Source organism: Trachurus japonicus, chromosome 13 (genome assembly GCF_045865225.1).
Source record: "Trachurus japonicus isolate A0001 chromosome 13, Traja_1.0".
NCBI lineage: Eukaryota > Metazoa > Chordata > Actinopteri > Carangiformes > Carangidae > Trachurus > Trachurus japonicus.
Window position 1 is genome coordinate 23,297,806 of NC_140919.1, and position 20,324 is coordinate 23,318,129.

The window sequence follows — 20,324 nt, forward strand, 5'->3', positions numbered from 1 at the left end:
ATTCACTATCACAGGGTAGCAATTATCAATAAATGCATCAATAATTGTGTGGGATTGTGATAGTGTGCTCATCACATAAATGTACCCACATGTCAGGTACTAAGTAATAACCTATGCAAAAATGTATGTGCATCAAGCAAAGCTTAAGTCCACCTTGAAAATCAAGGTGTGGAGTTTATTTTGAGGTTGATTAGCCGTTAGATATTCATTTTTTATGATGAATTTTGTTTGTTTGTTTTTGATATCTTTCATTTTTAATCTTTTTCCCTCGTGTGCTTTAAGGTCTGGAAATGAAGTATGCCGAGTATGTTAGCGGCCCATCAGTCCTCTGACTGGATTTAATTCTGTCATTTATTTTTCATTTGATATCACAGCCCTCAGGAAGCATTTAGTTAAATTAAATTGTGGATGTAAAATGGATGAGTGGAAAGAAAAAAAATCCTTCTTCTGTTTTTCTCTTCAGGGTCAAACAGGATTAGCCAAGGCTGGAACACATTAGCTAGGTTTTATGCCATTCAGTCTCCCCCACAGCAACGCCTGTGATTATTTTTACATGTTGTCAACAGAACGGCTCTGTCAGTTTGGCTGCGGTTTTATTTCAATTCTAATAAACAGTAATGGTTAAAGTACCTGTAATGTGAAATAAATGAGTGTGAATATATTCTTTAATGTTTTTTGAGCCAGTAAACACCTAGATTTAAAAGCTGGCTGTCCAAAAAAATCAAACACATTAAATAAATTAAAATGAAAAACGTGGCGCACAAGTAGCCTTACATAAAAGAAAGGACACAAAGTGAGGAGACACACAGAGCGCCAACATCACTCTGACATTTTGGCTGTGTTTGCGCTGAATGACACATTAGACACACACACACACTGTTCTACACGCCTGTCGAGTGGCTCAGCAGTTACATACTTCGACTGGCCCGTGAAACACGACGTGGCAAAGACTCTGGGGACGAGAGCAGACTGCAATTATGAAAAGTTTAAGAGTATCTCGTTGTCAGGGAAATGTGTGTGTGTGTATGAGAGACAACAACACGAAGAGGGGGTGAAGAAAATCTGTGACACAGAGACAAGACAGTTTAATACGGAGATGCTACTAGTTAACTTTTTTTTGGGGGGGGGGGGGGTTGATGAGCTGCCAAGTTGCATCATGGGAGAGCAGACAGCAGAGGCATGGAAACCTTCAGTGTCTCTTTGGATCAAGTGCGCTCATGTCTTAATCAGGGCAAACTGTGGGTCGACAGCAGGCTGGCAAAATAACATTAAGTCTTTTTGAAGTTAATAAAAGATCTCTGGCCTCATCAGTCGCCCCTGGTTAGTTTCTACTGGGGGACTCCACTTCTCTTTGTTAATGCAGTGTGTGTTTGCAGCTCTTGACTTATCAAATCATGTTTCAGTTGTTCCGACTGATACACTTGCAGTTCAGGCCCAGATGATTTGGCTCTGTGTCTCTGTACGTTAGCGCTCTGCTGCTGATTCAAAAGCTCATAAAGCATATCCAAGTGCTGATTGCAAAGCAGTTGTATAACAAAAGCTGCTAATTAGCACTGTGTGTAAAGTAGCCCATGCAGGTAATTATATTGAGTTTGTTTTTCTACTCCCTGTGAGTCAGTCACCTTAACTTTTATTTTGCTTTAAACAATGTTTTGTTTGAGCAAAACATGTATTAAAAAGCTTTTCTTTCAAGGCCTCGGAGCTTAGGAGTCAGATTTGACTCTTTACTATAGAACACATTAAATCTAACATGGATTTTCAGGAATAAGCAACAGACAACAAATGTGAGAAATCAACCCTCACAACAACAAAGCTCCAGCTTCAGTTTGAAGTACCTCTGTAACATAGTCACAATGAAGACAAAGGTACATGAAAAGGTCCCTAATGTGGCCAAACTTCACTCACATCATGTACATCTGTTCTCGCTCCAACCTTCAGAGATGATGTGATTCAAGTGACATATCTAATTTCTTTTCACTGCTAATATACTTCAGAGGGCAATTCACACATTGATTAAGACAAATTTCACACTTCTTTCAGCTGGACTGATCAAATAATATTAAAACTGTAAACAACCATATTTGAAACTCTCTCGATCTGAAATGATTTGCGATGTGAATCTGTTTACTAGAAGGCCTGAACGGTTCATTTCTTCTGAGTGAGAGCAGCAAATGGGATGGCAGACTCAGCCCCAGGCTGTTTGACTTCATGATTTACTCACAATTGACTCAAAAAACCTTCAGTGTTATCACTGACACAACTATCACAGCCATCATAACCTGTAGACCAACGCTGCGGGTGACAGCAGAGACACCCTAAGGCGCCGACTGCTTATCAAAACACTATATACGTAATGATGCTGGTGCTGCATGAGCTGGTATTCAGAGGCAGCTTCGTGTGGCTGTGATGCCGATGGTGATGCCCCAATGCACTCAGCGGCAGGCTGCTATACGTCCCATTAAAACTCTGACAAACTGTCAGAGCATGTGCTGAGCTGTAACAGAGGAAGGTCTCACATCCCTCTCTGACATTCAGCCTGATGACACTGACCAATATCTCCACTTACCGTAACAATGAGTCATCGGCGAGGAGTTTGACGATGACTTGGTGTCGGTTTAAAGCAGAAGTAAGCGGAATATTTGTGTTAATATAAGTCTTAAAGGGACAACGAGGAGTTTCTACTTGGTTATAAAAAAGTATCACGTTAATGTGGATGAATCTACGTTACCCACACTTGTTAATGGCTCCATTTTCGATAAATATATCGTTCTGTCTCTATCGTTATTTTGTTATTATTAGTGGTGGTGGAAATGCTGGTCGAGCCGACCAGCGTTTCCTTACTTTCGGTTTCGCGGACGCTCATGAGAATAACGCCGCCGTATTGCCGTTTATGGTCGGGACTACGACGGTAACTGAACCTCTTTGAACCTCTGACTTTGATTATTGATGAATGAAAACATGAGTCCGTCTTGCGCTGGTCGAAGACTTCTACGGTGCGCGGAGGCTCATAAATGTAGTGTGAAAACGCTTTGCTTTTCCAAAACTCCTCGTTGTCCCTTTAAATAGTTATATCTTCCGACAGCAATCACTTACATAGAGTGTTTGGTCTGAAACACGAGAACAGCATGAAGGGCTGTGTGTGCAGCCAAGGGATGCGCGTGAATGTGGTGACGTAGGGATGAGGACCAATAGATCCATGACGAGGGCGGGGACTGCTAACTCCATCAGCTGACAAGAAGTTAGCCAAAACGACCGGATAGCTTACTTCTGCTTTAAGTTCGCACACAATGTTTGCTTTCGTTGAAGTCAGGTGGAACAACAGCTCATTTAACATTCTTCCTTAATTTCCTTAATGGAGCTACTCCATGTTTCCATTTTATAAGAGGAAAGGCTTCAAGGATGAGGACTCTCTGTTATCTCAAGCAAACTTTCCCTGCAGGAAAAGTCTGAAATCAATGCTTTAACTAAACTTTATAATCAGTAGCAACTATCTAATTTATTGTGAATATTTACAGAGCATTTTGGCTTCATTAGATAGAGGATTATCTACTAAGTTTTTTGAATTGCACATTTATGCATAATTGGGTAAAATAAGAGGACAGCACTAAGTTTATTTGTTCTCATAAACTGTTGTTGGAATCTATACACACAGTTTCACAGATGAGACATCAATGTTTGGACAGTTTTGCGTGCAGAATCCAACTCATTTTTACATTGACTGTCCATAGAGATGGAGAAGCTCATTCTTCCCTTCCAGTCAACTGTCAGTTTTTCCACCGGGATATCTAAAAGCCACTCACATGTCTTGACGTATCTCTCTTGATACGGCTGAGCTTTTAGAGTAAAAGGTACAGGCGCCTGAGGGATGCTGACCTCTGTGCCTATGGAAAATTTTGTGTGTAGGTTTAAGTGCATGAACATGTAGGTGTGTGTATATGGTCATGTTTTTGCAAATGGATGAAGATCGATCTCTGTTATTGGTGCAAATTGGATCAATAAGGAAGCCAGGCAAACCAATATCTAAAGAGGCAAATATAGAGTGTGAGTGCATAAAAAAACACATATGCATAGATTCACGTGCGTGCAACACACATGAGCCTCCACATACAAATGCACACATACCCTCATACTGACCCACACAGACCTCTACTGGACTGGATGGCTTTCTAAATTTCGGTCCATTGGGGAAACTGTAGCGTGTCAGAAATACACGAGGGTCAATACTGCAGAGTGGCACAGTGCAAGAGTACACCATGTAGGTGAAGCTATACTCACACACACGCAGGCAGGCCAAACACACACACACACACACACACACACACACACACACACACACATTGCTCGCACAGTCAGATGCAAACTGAGTGTGAGAGAATCAGAGAGAAAGGGACACGCCCCTCCCTTTTAGTTCAATCCCTCGGGGAAATCACAAACTGACACTTCTTCCCTTGCTGTTCTTTCACCCACTTCCTCGGCTCTTTTCTTTCTTCTCTGCCTTTTATTCTCCCCTCTATTCAAGTCTCCATTCAGCGATGCTCTATTACCACAATGGCGGGACCTGCAAATTGAATGGGACAGGAAAAGAATGGCACTAAAACACACAAACAACCCTCCAAAATACTGTGAGACAATAAGAAGGGAATGAAAAGAGAATAGAAAAGTGCACCTTCTTCATCAGGGTCACACAAGTACATTCACCTTTTCTATTCATCTATCTATCTATCTATCTATTCATCTATCTATCTATCTATCTATCTATCTATCTATCTATCTATCTATCTATCTATCTATCTATCTATCTATCTATCTATCTATCTATCTATCTATCTATCTATCTATCCTCCCTGTATGTTGCTGTGTATTACTCATGCAGCCTCTTTGCTGCCTCTGCACTTGCTTCCTTATCGAACTCGGCCTTGTGAGCTACTGCAGCGATGCCAGATGAATAGAAAAACCATCTCCTCTTTTTGTAAAAAGGAGTGTGGGTAGACCACCCACTTTCTGTTTCAGATAGATTTTATACATTGGCTTAGAAAACGGCGAAGAATTGTTCAAAATCAAAAAAGAAATCGCAAGAAAGTTGTTTCTCGCTGTGGGAATCACACAGACAAGTGGAGATACAGTATATGTTTATAGTTCTGTGTGTGTGTGCTTCATGTTTGTAACATGTTAAACTCTACTTTGCTTTTACAGTCTATCAGAGTAAATGTGATTTACAGCAGGTGAATTAAATCTGACAATATCAGAGAGCATTGTGATTTTCATTATGGACGACTCACTTTGAGAAACAGAACAAGAAGAACTTCTCTAAACTCTTTCTGCCTACTCGAGGTGAACGATGACTCATGGCTTCGTTCTTTCTTCTCTTTAGCTGGAAGCTGTGAATGTGCCCTCTAGCCCCGACAAAAACCACCTCATGATTTCTCTCTTTTCTCTGTTGTTCCGGCAAGGCCATGGATGAATTAACTTGTGACAGAAGCCATTGACTGTAAAGCAGGCGCTGTATCATACATGAATAGATCTTTTTCCTTTCACTTAGGCACACCAATAAAACTTTCAGCAACTTGCTGGACAAACGCAACACTTCCATTTATCCGCTACCATGGACTTGGGCATGCAGCTGCATAATCACACTCATGTGTACCACATTTGTGTACCTGTGTTGCCTGGTTATTGTGGTTAAGGAAGCGGCAAGTCACATCATGTAGCAAAATCTTCACTAGTTATCTGTAGTCTGGATGTCTTGTGAATAGATCATGGCTGCATCTGGGTGAGAGTTATGTCCATGAGGGAATAACATTACAAAAGTATTTTTCACGTGATGAAATGAGTACAATGCTCAGTCTGCATTTATGCTGTAATATTACTGCATGTCCTGAACAAATACCAGTTCTGCTTCTGGTCTGTTTTTGTTTTTTATTAGCATGTGTGAGAAAAATCTCCACAGAAACCAATTTGCTTTTTAATATTTACTGTTCAATCAGTCATTGAGGGGGCGGGCCAAACCATTGACAGGTAACCATGACATGTGGAGACAAATAACCTTTCACACATATTCACACCTACAGGCAGATTTGAAGTTACCAATTAACCTGCATGTCTTTCGATTGAGGGAGGAAGCCCAAGCACCCGAAGGCGAAACCACAGAGGCACAGGAAGAATATGCAAAATGCCCCAGCTGACAGGTTTAAACCCAGAACCTGCTGTGAGGCAACAGTGCTAACCGCTACACCACCGCGCCACCGTTACAGTTTTTACACTGTATGAAGTGTATGAAAGCACAACCTCTGGTCTTGTCATGTGATCCAACAGATACAAATGGACATGTCCACAGGTTCAAGGCTAGCACACACAGAGTGAATATGGATTCACTGTTGCGGAAAATGTGGGACAGGAGAATGTGAGTTTTTATGTGAACATAAAAACATGGTTTATTTCACAGAAGAGATTTGAGGTTTGGTGTCAACATGTGCTTCAGAAGGAGCTTGGAATCAAACCAACAAACAAATAATTGTACTACATTGTGTTACAGTAACAAAGCATATAAACTGCGACAAACAAGCAAAACAGAAACAGACAGAAACTAACTGCTGCAACACCACGTGCCGCCTTGCAGTGTGTATCTGCAGTGTCTGTGAGCTGCTGTGCCCTCTTGCCTTGTTTTTAATTACATTTACTCAGTGGATGTGTCGTGATTATTAACTATCAGTCCGAATGAATGAAGACGGCACTGAAATGCCTGCTCATACACTTTGGAGACTAGCGAGTCAGCAAGGGCCCTGCACACTGCCAAATATACAATACTGTATATTTACCTGCAGGTAAGTGCATGTGGGAGAGCAGATACACACACACACCAGGAGAGAAGACGGAGCTTGCACAACACACTGCAGGGATCAACTTGAGATAAAATTCAGCAGCACTGAATAATACAGTCCATTTATCAAAGCAAAAGCACTGACTCTGACACATTCATACGTATACACATATATATTCAGTACTCTCGCGGGGTTGTTGTGAAGTGAAGGTGCCCTTGTGTCAGTGGTCATTTATCAGAGGATGTGATTCAAAGTGTCATGGCAGGCGAAGCCCATTGGTCTCTGCTTGTGTAAATTTCCTCTCACTTCTTGCTTTGAACCCTACAGCACATAATGCCACTCTGTTGTGCCCCTATAATGTAAAACACCACCACCTGTATGTGTGTGTGTGTGTGTGTGTGTGTGTGTGTGTGTGTGTGTGTGTGTGTGTGTGTGTGTGTGTGTATTTGCATCATTCAACTGTGGTGAGCCATGCGACAGGAGATATGCCACCACAGCAGGAGAAAGAATCAGATAAACAAAAGAACCATGCAGTATTTTAGCCCAGTGTGGTATAGGGTTTGGCATAAACAAGTAGCCTAGTGTTTTTCAGATTGGAAAATAATGACAGGTGTCAAAATACTTTGTTCTTTGATGGTAAAGAAATTAGATACAGCACAAAACAAAATTAGCTGAGGTGACATTTCAAAAGTTACTGTAGCTGTAGAGACCAAATTTGTTTTTTTAACCATGTTTATTTCTGCTATAACATTAGGCATTTCAGCTTTCAACTTTGAGGATTGATCTGCTTTTGGAGCCAGCCTCAAGTGGTTGTTGGAAGTGCTGCATTGAGGGAAAACAGACACTGCTCCAGGGTCCAAAAAAATACAATAAATTCAATTTGCGAAACTAATTTCTTATGTCTCCCATTAATCACCTTTTAACCTGTCTAGATGTATCCTGTGGGCCTGTTGCAGGGGTCCGAGCCCTGCATTGGTGACCACTGGACTAGACAACCTATAGGATTCTGAATGCAGGATTTTAACTTGTATTGGAATATTTTTAGACCCAGATATTGGCACTTCACTCACAGATCTCCGTACCTCTTTCAGCGCAGCTCATGACTAATGCAACACCTGATATGTCTTTGATAGTGTGCACTACATTTGTATGCTGCAAAAACCACTACAGCAAAAAGTCTTTACACCTGAGCTCCTTTTATCGTACCCTACAATAGGACAGTAAAATTATAAATTAACACATCCTCACCAGGAATCAGGGTCAGATTTGGAACTTTCCACATTAAAAGACCTGGCTTTTATAGAGTGATTAAACTTGCACAAAGCCAATTAAAGCAATTCAATCTTGTTTTAAAGACTGTGAGGTTCACTGTGCAGCAAAACCTGCATGTTAAGTTTAGGTTTTGGTCCAAATCTAGAAAACCTCAGCACCACTTCTTGACATCTACCAGTTTGTGTCATATTTTATTCAACAGATTATTACTGATGCATCAGACTCACTTCCAGATCACCACCCTGTCTGTCTCCTCTGTCAATCTTGGGATCTGCACTAGTTTGCTGCATGGAGGAGAGTTTATTTTTCACAATCTCAGCTTAATTAAACAGAGGACCAAATGAGTGGCCCCTGAATTTTAAAAGAAGAAAAGGTGCATTAGATATGAAGAAGCACTTTCTTATGTTTAGAAAAGGCACAAACTCATACAGTAGAAACAATCATCAACTTTCAAACAGAAAATGACACAAAGTCCCCAGGCTATAGTTCACATCCTTTACTTTCAATTGAAGATGGGGAATTCCTCCAAAGGATATGGATCCCACTTTAAAGACTTTAATTTAAGTCACTGGTGATGAATAGTAATTAGGAGCTGCACTTTTCAAATAAGAAATGTTGTGTTGTCACTTATATGTAGGTTTTGAGGGTCATCATATTTAACATTTATCTAACAATGTGAACTGAGCTACAATCTCTTTCCCCTGTAGTGGCTCCTCCACCATCTCACATACAATGTAGCACTACTAGCCCACTGCTGCCATTAGAGATAATTTCTTTCAATCTCAAGCGTCAATTGCTAACCTTAAATGGGCTACATTGCTGGGAGTGCTTGAGTACTTGACTAAATGTGCTGAATATCAAGCTCTGTATTTGCTGCTTACTGCTGCATAACAGACTGCTGATACTTACATTAAAGAGAAACGCAGATTAGACAAGAAGAAATACACAGCCAAGGTTTGGCACATGGCTCAAATGACCAGATCAGATCTTGAAGGCAAAAAATGTTGCATTTCCTCTTCGAGCTGAAAATGTGGGACACCAGTGGGAGACCCACTACTTCATGGCAGCGGACTCTGTCTCTATTGTGGCTGCACAATGTGATGAATTGATCTCTTCCTGTTATTGCTTTTTGGTGACGTGGAATCACGCCTTTTGATCCAAAATAATCAATTTACATTCCCTAATAATACTAAACTGTTATCCAGTGGGTGCGTAGACTGGTTCACTGTAAAATAAAAGGATATGAAAGGATGTTTTTGAATACTCGCAAGAAAAGTCTGTCAGTTGCTACACCAAGAGCTCGGCTGCATATCCTGTTGTTTTGCCCTTGAGCAAAACCATTACCACCTACCTGCTAACATACTTTTTATGAGAACACATAAAAGGTATACATGCACAGCCTACATAGCGGTCAATCACAAAGCGCAATACTACAAGAAAAAGAAATAACATTGATTGCCTTAGGCATTGTGACTGTATACAGTGCGCTGGTATCAAGTCTTTGTAGTCACGTCTGAATAACAATTCCATTACAAGGAGAGCACACACACATGTGGGCAAGCGGACACACACACCAGTGTATGTGTATGCAATAGTCATCACAATATACACTGGTTTTAATTCCCTTAAATTCTCTTTTCATTTTCCTGCAGCAGTGAGGTCAGAGCACAGAGCCTCTGTCCCAAATGAAAATCATTATACTGTAAAGTGCAAAGTTTATTAGGGTAAGCGTCCAACTGCATCCAGCTGCAGTGCTTTATGTCTGCAAGCACAATCTATCTGTGGCACTGCTGTATGGAGATCCTTTATCCACATGCACAAAATTCCTCAACATACACACACTTGTGGGTACCTTGCATTGGTGTTTGTTAAAGGGATAGTAGCATTTTTTAAAAGTGGGGTTGTATGATCTACAAATAGCCCCTAAGTACTTTAATTGCAGTAGCAGACTCTCTATACTCCTCCTGTTAGCAACGCCAGCCCATGGCCCTGCCCAGAGATTTACAACATACAGTGTTGTGAACAGACCCAAAGAAACGGCCTATTTTCACGGCCTAAAAGAGGTTTTACCTGAAAAAAAAATACACAGTTCCATTGTTTGCTATAATATAATTCAAAGTGCAGGAAAAACGCAGTTTTTATTTGGACCTAACCAACTGCTGATCGGCGGGCGCTAACCCTGGGCGGAGGGATACGTGAGTTGGTTAGGTCCAAATAAAAACTGTGTTTTTCCTGCACTTTGAAGGGCTGGAAAAAATTATATTATAGCGAACAATAGAACTGTGTATTTTTTTTCACGTAAAACTTCTTTTAGGCCGCGAAAATAGGCCGTTTCTTTGGGTCTGTTCACAACAATGTATGCTGTAAATCTCTGGGCAGGGCTATGGGCTGGCGTTGCTAACGGGAGGAGTGCAGAGAGTCTTCTACTGCAATTAAAGTACTTAGGGGCTATTTGTAGATCATACAACCCCACTTTAAAAAAATGCTACTATCCCTTTAAGTTTGATGTCCACTGCTCCCTCCTTCCATCCTTGAATTTCCAGTCACTTGTAACACATCTTCACTTAACGACTGAAAACGTAGAGACACATCCCACTTAACAACAGCTGGATGAGGATGACAGATGTAGATAATTGCCACCATGTACAGGTGAATAAATGCACACCTGCCCCCAAGTGTTGCTTCAGATTTCTCTTTTACTTTTAGTCTATATACATTTGCTGGAATTCACACAAACTACACATATATTATGTGAATATGGACTGTTACCAAAGAAAAACATCAAACCGCAGTGACACAAAGACTCCCAGGCACACAGAGTTGATATACACAGTATTCAGAGTAACCCTCATTTTGTTAAAATTTTTGAGCAGCTCTCTCCCTCACAGAAACATGAGCACATAAGCACCAGCCTGATTCACTGACAAATTAATCCTCACATCTGTTCTGCTGGAGACTGAGAAGGGATTAACCTGCTGCTTTCACTGCCTCATTGGCACACATGCATTCACAAATGAACTGACACGCTCACACATAACGCATTTACTCTTATACTGTATAAAGGCGCAGAAGGGTGACATTGTACATGCGAAAAACATGCAAAGATACTTGTGAACATGCATGGACACAGAGGCGCTTGCATTCACAGAAAACACATCACTCGACCACAAAGAATTTTCTTTGGCCCATTTTTAAAGATGATTGTGTGAAAACACTCATCAAATGAATATCCAATTACCATGTATAACAAAGGAACTAACACCAGCGAGAATAAAAGCAACACTTCATCTTCACTATCCACCTGCTGATGCCCTGAGGCCAGTTTGGTGTTTGCCATTTAGCCAGCTGTGCCAAACACTTTCTTTCAGATGTCGTTCTTTGTCATTCCTGAATCTTTTCTACGATTAACCAACCAAGGTCCAACATTTAAATCTGGAAAATCATAAAGCCGATTTTGTTGTCAAGCACACGACTCAAAAAACATGTCCCTCTCAACGCACCACAGAGATAAACCAAATGTTATTCAGTGGTGTAATTCTGGCTGCTCTTGCAGGTGGCGCTGCACACGCTGCATGTTGGCCAGCAGCCAGTTCACACACACACACACACACACACACGCACAAGTGTTACAGTACTGGTGACGCTTTAGCAACCAGCCATTGGCAACAAATATACGCAAACGGGCGTTGGGTGGACTGCGAGGAATGTGGTCAGACAAGACCTTCAACAACATAAGCCGAGGAAATGCGTATGTGGATTGCTGATACGCAAACATGTGGAGACACACACACACAGGCACACACACACACACACACAGGACTCCAAAAATAAAGGTTGAATAAATAACACAAATGCGCCATCGCAATTACTCACCACTCACAAAAGACGGTAATTATATGAGAGGGTGTTTGAGATTTTCATGTGATGGAGCGGATGATAAGTCTATCACTTGAAAGACGCACGCAGTGTAACACACAGCGTATATTTCCTACTGGGATATACAGTTTATGTATCTTGTCTTTCCATTGATGAAGAGCCAAATATATATATATATATATATATATGTGTGTGTGTGTGTGTGTGTGTGTGTGTGTGTGTGTGTGTGTGTGTGTGTGTGTGTGTGCACATCTCAGTCAGTGTTTATCTGTGTAGGTAATTGGATCTGAGCAGAACATGTCGACACTGGCAGCCAATCAAATATTTTTTCAATTTTGCTGCCAACAACATTAAATCCCTCTTCAATATAAAACACAAATGCATGCACTAACACACCCTCGTAATCACACTGCACACACACACACACACACGCGAGCAGCTGCTTGATGGCACGTGTGTGGATACAACACAGCAGCAATTTGAAATTTTGGGGATCTGCATATGCGTCACAAATCATAAACACACACATAGCACATGCACCTAGAGATGATTGCGCACTACCATTAAAACAAAAATGTCACTGTCTTTTAATTTCCTCCCTTTCATGTTTATGGCCGTTTTATGTTTTATCTTTCCGTCTTTTATCTGAGCCTTCACACACACACACACACACACACACACACACACACACACACGAGTAATAAGTATCTAGCGACTCAATCAGCAGAGACAGACAGAAAGCCGCAGCAACAGGAGCTGAAACTTACCTCCTCCAGACAAAAGTTCATCATCACCAAACACAGGAAATGTGAGGGAAGCAGAGGTAGAGGAGAGGGCAGCAGTGTTTGTGTGTGTGTGTGTGTGTGTGTGTGTGTGTGTGTGTGTGTGGTGAGGCAGTAACAGAACAATACAGGAGGTTTGTAAAGGAAAAATCCTATCTCAGAAGAGGACAACATGGAAAGGAGTGATGGATTTATCACTTTACCTGTAGTTGGACAAAAGAGGATGACAGAAAAAAGAAAGGAAAAGGAAGCGAGAAGAGGGCAGAGGGCATGAAGCATATAGCATCCTGTTTTGTCAGACAGCATGGAGAAGGGAGGAAAGAGAGGAGAAGAGAGGAGAGGAGAGAAGAGAAGAGAAGAGAAGAGAAGAGAAGAGAAGAGAAGAGAAGAGAAGAGAAGAGAAGAGAAGAGAAGAGAAGAGAAGAGAAGAGAAGAGAAGAGAAGAGAAGAGAAGAGAAGAGAAGAGAAGAGAAGACTCTTACCTGGAGTTGTTGGGACAGCGTGGTGGACTGTCTTGTGGTCAGGGCTGGAGCTGAACTCTCCTCAGGACGCAGAAACACTTGCTGACCACGTCTGCAGGCATCAAAAACAATGGTCAGGACCCGTTGTGTGTGTGTGTGAGTGTGAGTGTGTGTGTGTCTGTGTGTTTGAGTTGTCTGCTGTGCACACATGAAGTCAGCTGTTACAGCCGGGATGATAACACACATACAAATAGTATATCCACACACACACTACTCAACTAATCTTTTCCCTTGACTGAGGAGTAAGAGGAATTTTAAGGTGTGTGAGGGAATGTAGGGGGAAAAGGTGAGCGTGTGTGTATGTGTGTGTGTGTGTGTGTGTGTGTGTGTGTGTGTGTGTGTGTGTGTGTGTGTGTGTGTGTGTGTGTGTGTGTGAAGCCCTTACAGGTCCTTCCCTTTCTTCCTCTCAAGCGCAGTCATGTCATCTCCACCTGTCGTACGCAGAGAGAGCGCTGGAGTCACACACACATTCACACACGCAGCGACGCACCGATGCACACACTTGCGCCAGCGGGCTGAGAGACACACACTGGCGCGCTAACACCACGAGCTGCAACGCATAGAGCCGAGAGTGAATACAGTCCCTCCTCCTCTCTCCTCCCACCTCTCTCTCTCTCTCTCTCTCTTCCCCCCCTCTCTCTCTCTCTCTCTCTCTCTCTCTGCTCCTCCTCTGGGTCTTACTGCCTCCCTGAACCCTCCCCATGTTTCACTTTGCTATTGTTGGTGCGTACGTTGGCAGGATACACAGACACATTAAAACACTACACTGCAGGCAAAGCAGCGATGTGTGTAGATTTACATATAAAATAAAGCACATTTTCTGTTGTATTTTACTGAGATTCAAGTTTTTAAAGGTCCCATATTATGCTGTTTTTCTTTTTTTTTTATGCTGTATTGTATTCCTAGTGTATTGTCCCCAAATCCATCTGCAGCTCTACATCTCAGTAATCTGAAAGTGTCTCTCCAGAGCTCTCCTGAGAATGAACCGTTTCTGTGTCTGCACCTTGAAATGCAAATAAGATGTGTAAACCACGTCCACTCCACAGCCGTCACAGGGAGAGAGGGTGTGGTTTTCACTACAGGTACATGTGCCAGTGTAAACATTGGGAATATGGATGGGGTCGGGCATTGATTGTCGCTGTTCCAGAAAAGTGTCAGCGGGCAGAGCTCACGGTTTTCCAGACTGGCCCAGGGGGAGGATAAGGAAGTACCGGGAGGTGGAGTCACTTGAGTTCGGAGCTTCGTGACGTCGAGTCTCGCAGCACTTCCAATTCGCCCGTTTGGAGGCACGATCTCAAAAAAGTGTAGCAATCAATTAAAGGGATAGTAGCATTTTTTTAAAGCGGGGTTGTATGATCTACAAATAGCCCCTAAGTACTTTAATTGCAGTAGAAGACTCTCTGCACTCCTCCCGTTAGCAACGCCAGCCCATAGCCCTGCCCAGAGATTTACAACATACAGTGTTGTGAATGGACCCAAAGAAACGGCCTATTTTCGTGGCCTAAAAGAGGTTTTACCTGAAAAAAAAAAAAATACACTGTTCCATTGTTCGCTATAATATAATTTTTTCCAGTCCCTCAAAGTGCAGGAAAAACGTTTAGAAAGTTTTTATTTGGAGCTAACCAACTGCTGATCGGCGGGCGCTAACCCTGGGCCGGAGGGATACGTGAATTGGTTAGGTCCAAATAAAAACTGCGTTTTTCCTGCACTTTGAGGGGCTGGAAAAAATTATATTATAGCGAACAATGGAACTGTGTATTTTTTTTCAGGTAAAACCTCTTTTAGGCTGTGAAAATAGGCCGTTTCTTTGGGTCTGTTCACAACACTGTATGTTGTAAATCTCTGGGCAGGGCTATGGGCTGGTGTTGCTAACGGGAGGAGTGCAGAGAGTCTTCTACTGCAATTAAAGCAGAACTATGCAGGTAGGCCGGAAATAGCTCGCTCCTTCGTTGGTTTCTCTTTTTTTCCCTCTCCGGAGCTCCCCCACAGTTCTGGTAGGCACATGTCACTGTCGTAAAAAAAAAAAAAAACTCGCCGCCGCCACCTCCTCCACCCCCCCTACACGTGCTTGTGTTTACTGCTGTTTGCTAAGCCCTGCTAACACCGAGCTAACGCTAACACGGCGCTAATGCTAACACGGAGCTAACGCTATGCTAACACGGAGCTAACGCTAACACGGCGCTAACGCTAATACAGCCACACACAGGCACAAAGACACAGACATACACACACAGGAATAAAGGTTCCAAAACGCGAAGGTGTGTGTGTGTGTGTCATGATGTATTACATTATCTTATAAAAGACCCATGGTGTGTGTATCTGTGTTAGCATTAGCTCCCCGTTAGCCACAAGCTGAACTTCATCAGTAAACATTTCATGTTTCCATGGTTTCCTCCGACTTTCCGAACTCAAACCAATCACGATTCGTGACATGCATGACGTCATGTGCGTTCTTATCTCGTACTGCCGTAAGGCAGTTTCTCGCGATACTTCTATCCATTGACGAGATTTGTAACACCGAGACGGACGACTGATCTTGCAAGTGCGGTTTTCAGCCAGTGGGGGGGGTGAGCGCATTGGCCTAGACCCCATTCACTTCATAACAGGTCACTCAACCATCACAGTGACTCTGAGCCACAATAATTACAGCCCAAATCCTGCATAGTTCTGCTTTAAAGTACTTAGGGGCTATTTGTAGATCATACAACCCCGCTTTAAAAAAAATGATACTATCCCTTTAAGGGAGTGAACAGACTTGTTTCACCTCCAGGCGTCATAGAAAGGCCACAGGAACACATAGGACCGCTACAAAACCAGTACAAAGTGGATTTGGCATAATATGGGCCCTTTAAGAAAGCTGTTGAAGCCAATTTTCACACAGATATTGGAGACTGTCTTCACCAGAAAAGAGACACCAGTGGTCATTCATTTAATCGTTTTAAAGGGGAACTATGCACGTGCAATTGCTTTTTGTGCTATTTTGCACGCAAGTAATAATGACCTACTAGTCACTCCTGAAAAAAAGATCTGTTTATTAGCCGTCCTGACGCTTTCAGTCAGATCACATGAACTTCATTAAGTTGATGGAGTTTATCCATTTGTCAGGGAATCAATTCTTTACTAAAACTTTGATACAAATTGATCAAAGCAGCCAGAGCAGCTAAATTGACCTTTAGGTTTGTCATAGTTAGTAATTTGTGTCATGCACAGTTCAGAAAAGAAAGAACTCAGAACCCAGAGTTCCTCAAATACAAGAAAATATGCACAACAACAAATAAACCACCGTGTCTGCCTTGCAAATGTGTGTTTTTTTCTCACACATTGATTAATTTTCCTTGATTTATAACAAAACAACAAATTCCGGAAAAACAAATCTCTGAAAATCAAAGGCTGGATAAAACTCAATTTAGCCCTACAACCAGTGCTAACAGAAACAAAGCCACACACAATGCATATTTATAACGCATCAAAGATTTAAAAGATTATTCTCCAGTGCTGCGGATCCTTACATTTAATCAGCCGGCAGATTTATCATATCAGCCAGCGTCTGCTGCAGGAAGCATCCCGTGTGCCGCTGACAGCAGACTCTCTGAGGTGACATTGTGCGTGACAGGACATTTAGCATGAAGCCATACAACAGGTTACATGGGACTGTCTAATGCGGTCAATCAACGTGACAGCAAACGTTAGAGAAAACAAGCTCGCCGGCAGCTATGCAAAACTACGCACACAATGTCATGTCACAATCACACAGAAAGTGTTATTTCTAAATTGGAGTCAACGCTGTGGGGCTTTCAAATTAAAATTCCAAGTGTTATTAATTTGGGGGAGGATTTTTAGTGCTTTGTGGCTGAAGATAAGAATGTGGTTCTGCGTATTTTTCAAAAAGATGTTGTTAAAAGGGCATTTTTGAATGTGGATCGCTGAAAACGGTGGTGACTGAATACATTCGAAGCTATCAGAGGCAAACAGTCAACGTGTTGGATTACAACTGGCTGACAAAAGCAGCTCCTCTAATTCAAACCAAGTAAGCCGCTTCAGTTTAAATGCTGAAAATTGGCCTGACTGAGAGAAGATACTGTTAATTGTTTGGGGGAAAAAAAACAACCAAAACCAAAGTGCTGTTGTGACGTGTTCACTGGAGGCTGAAATTGCCTGAAATAAATGATGGATCTTTCCAAATTGGAGAACTTTAAGCACTCACACAAAATCCTATTCAATCAGGGTCTTAATTAAACATCTTTAACATATTATAACACTTTTCTTTTTTTTTTTACCTTGGACTGCAATGCTACAAATATATTCTGCATAACCTTGTATATTTTAAGCTGTGTGATATGCTGCTTATCACACCCAAACACGTTTTACACATTTTCACCTTAACAATACATTTGGAAATCTTGTGATTCCTTTTATGCATGAAGAGGTAGAGGTGAAGAACGAGGTCGAGGGCACAAGGCAGAGGGCCAGAGGTTCATCGAGTCATACTGAGGTGAGAGCTCTGCTATAAAAATGCTGTAATATCCCAATAAACCCTGAAGCTGCCTGTTTTGTAAACACGGTGAAAGGTTATTTCAGTACAAGAGAACATCAGACTCTGTTGACCAATGTTGGCTAATAGAAGCCAGATAATCAGCTCTGCACACAGTCTATATTATCAATTCTTTACTGCATCTGCCACGGATAGCACTCCCATGCACACACACGCACGCACGCACATGCACTCAAGTAGGAGAGCAGGCCCTTACATGTACTCAGGAAAACACACAAGCAGGCAGACGTACAAACACACACCTGAAAATAGGTTAGTTCAAAGCAAATTCTCCTCAAAGACTGTCTCTCCTCATGTGCTGTGGACTCTGTGATCTAGATTACCTTTTAAACACAGACACATGCACGCAAGCATGCACACACACGCACAAACAAACAAACACACACACACACACACCTTTGGACCATTGCCACTGTGCAGTGCAGCTGAAAAGACTATTGATCCCAAGTTTGTGATTAAAACGGGGACTGTTGCTGTTGCTCAAATGCCATCAACGCACAAATCCAGTTTGTGATCACTTACTCACTCAGTTCTTCTCGCTCTCTCACAGCCGCACACACACACACACACACACACACACACACACACACACACGGATGCACACACACTGCGAGACAGCATGAATAACTACAGTGCAGAGGAACATAATTAGCAAGCCATGGACCTGGAATCTGATGAGGATAAAGCAAGTAACCTTGGTCTGCTGTGTGTGTGTGTGCGCGTGTGTGTGTGCATGTGCATGTGTGTTTGTCCTGACTCCCATAAAGCAGCAGTGTGATTGAAAGCTCTAAATGGTGAAGGTGCACTCAGGGGAATAGGGCTAATCTACATAATGGTTGAGCTATATTAACGGCATCCTGCTGCACACACACACGCACGCGCACACATACGCACACACATACGCACACACAGGTGTCGATTGAATGGTTGCCTCTCATCCCCCCACAAGGCCAATTTTTTTGTTCCTGCTGTTCTGACTGAGCCGGTGAAAAAGGACAGAATTAGAACTTCCTTTTTTTTTTCTTTTTTTTTACACACACTGCGAGGCAAAATAATTATCTTTATATGAATTATATGAGCTCCTCATTCAATTGCACCATTAAAACACTTATTGCAGGGTTATTTTGTGCAGGTTTAAGTACATATTTGGTCACTCTGCTCATGTGATCACACTCGCTGATTAAAGGCTGACAACCTTTCAGGCGACACATCAATGCTACTCCAAAGATCTATTAACATTTAATTATTTATTTATTTTCTCTGTTAAAATAAAGACCATCAAACTGCATTTCCTACAAAAAAAAAAAAAACAATCCTCCGTGGCATGAAATCCTTTGAGAGTATTTCATATTAGTGTCTCTTCCATTGCAACTCCATCACAGCTTGAAAGGGATCTGAAAATCCATTGACAGCCCCCTTTCTGTCGAACAATGGCAGCCCCCATCTTGAGGTGGCGGCTTCACAAATGCGCTCCGCTTGATGAGAAATGTGCATTTGGGGAAATGAGGTGTGAGGAGCCAGAGGAGACGGAGAGGATGAGGGTTAATGGTCAGCGCTTGCAGTGCGAGTGTGATGTACCGTACGTTCGACTGGAGATGAGTACCAGGTACTGAAGGTGCTGAGATGCGCTTGAATATTTATTCATCCAATCAACACTGCACAGTAATATGAATCAATCCTGTCTTTAGTCTGGTTGGTTGTCAAATCACTGTGACAGCATAAACTAAATTCAACTACTGTGTCAAATACTGTAGGTAAGGCAAAGCAAGGCATCTTTATTTATATAGCGCATTTCATACCAAGGCAACTCAATGTGCTTTACATAAAGACAAAACATTAAAAAAAGAAGCATAAAACAGAATAAAAACAAACAAAACACTAAAAGAGTTAACAGAGTTAAACGCAAGAGCAAATAAAAGTAAAATAAAAGAAAATAGATAAAGTTTTAAGTTCTTAAAAGAGCTCAGCTATAAGCACATGAAAAGAGAAATGTTTTTAACCTGGATTTAAAAGAGTTTCAGAAAGCATATGCTGTGCTTTTGCACAACTTTTGTCATAAGTATCTATCCATGTATTTATCCATCTATCCCTCTATCCATCCATCCATCCATCCATCCATCCATCCATCCATCCATCCATCTATCTATCTATCTATCTATCTATCTATCTATCTATCTATCTATCTATCTATCTATCTATCTATCTATCTATCTATCTATCTATCTATCTATCTCTATATCTATCTATCTATCTATCTATCTATCTATCTATCTATCTATCTATCTATCTATCTATCTATCTATCTATCTATCTATCTATCTATCTATCTATCTATCTATCTACAGTATATCTATCTACAGTATCTATCTATCTATCTATCTATCTATCTATCTATAGTATATACTGTATAGAACATAAAGTGCACAGACAAAGTGCAGTATTGTACATTTATAAAACCACGGTGCTGTTATTTAATCAGTGTGTACACATGTACTAACTCAAC

General features: G+C 41.6%; 1 protein-coding gene across 2 annotated transcripts in view; it reads right to left on the reverse strand.

The window, feature by feature from the left end:
* Window positions 1-20,324, reverse strand: part of pde2a (phosphodiesterase 2A) — a 170,062-nt gene that overhangs the window by 102,587 nt on the left and 47,151 nt on the right. The window contains exons 1-2 of one of the 2 annotated variants that reach the window (XM_085795460.1): window positions 13,655-13,847; window positions 13,231-13,321 (exon numbers count right to left, since the gene is read on the reverse strand). In XM_085795460.1, coding sequence (XP_085651586.1) covers window positions 13,231-13,321; window positions 13,655-13,689 — 126 coding nt within the window. In that variant the 5' untranslated portion in view covers window positions 13,690-13,847. Of the gene's footprint in view, window positions 1-13,230; window positions 13,322-13,654; window positions 13,848-20,324 lie in introns of those variants that run through there. The other variant, XM_085795459.1, reaches the window with a different exon arrangement.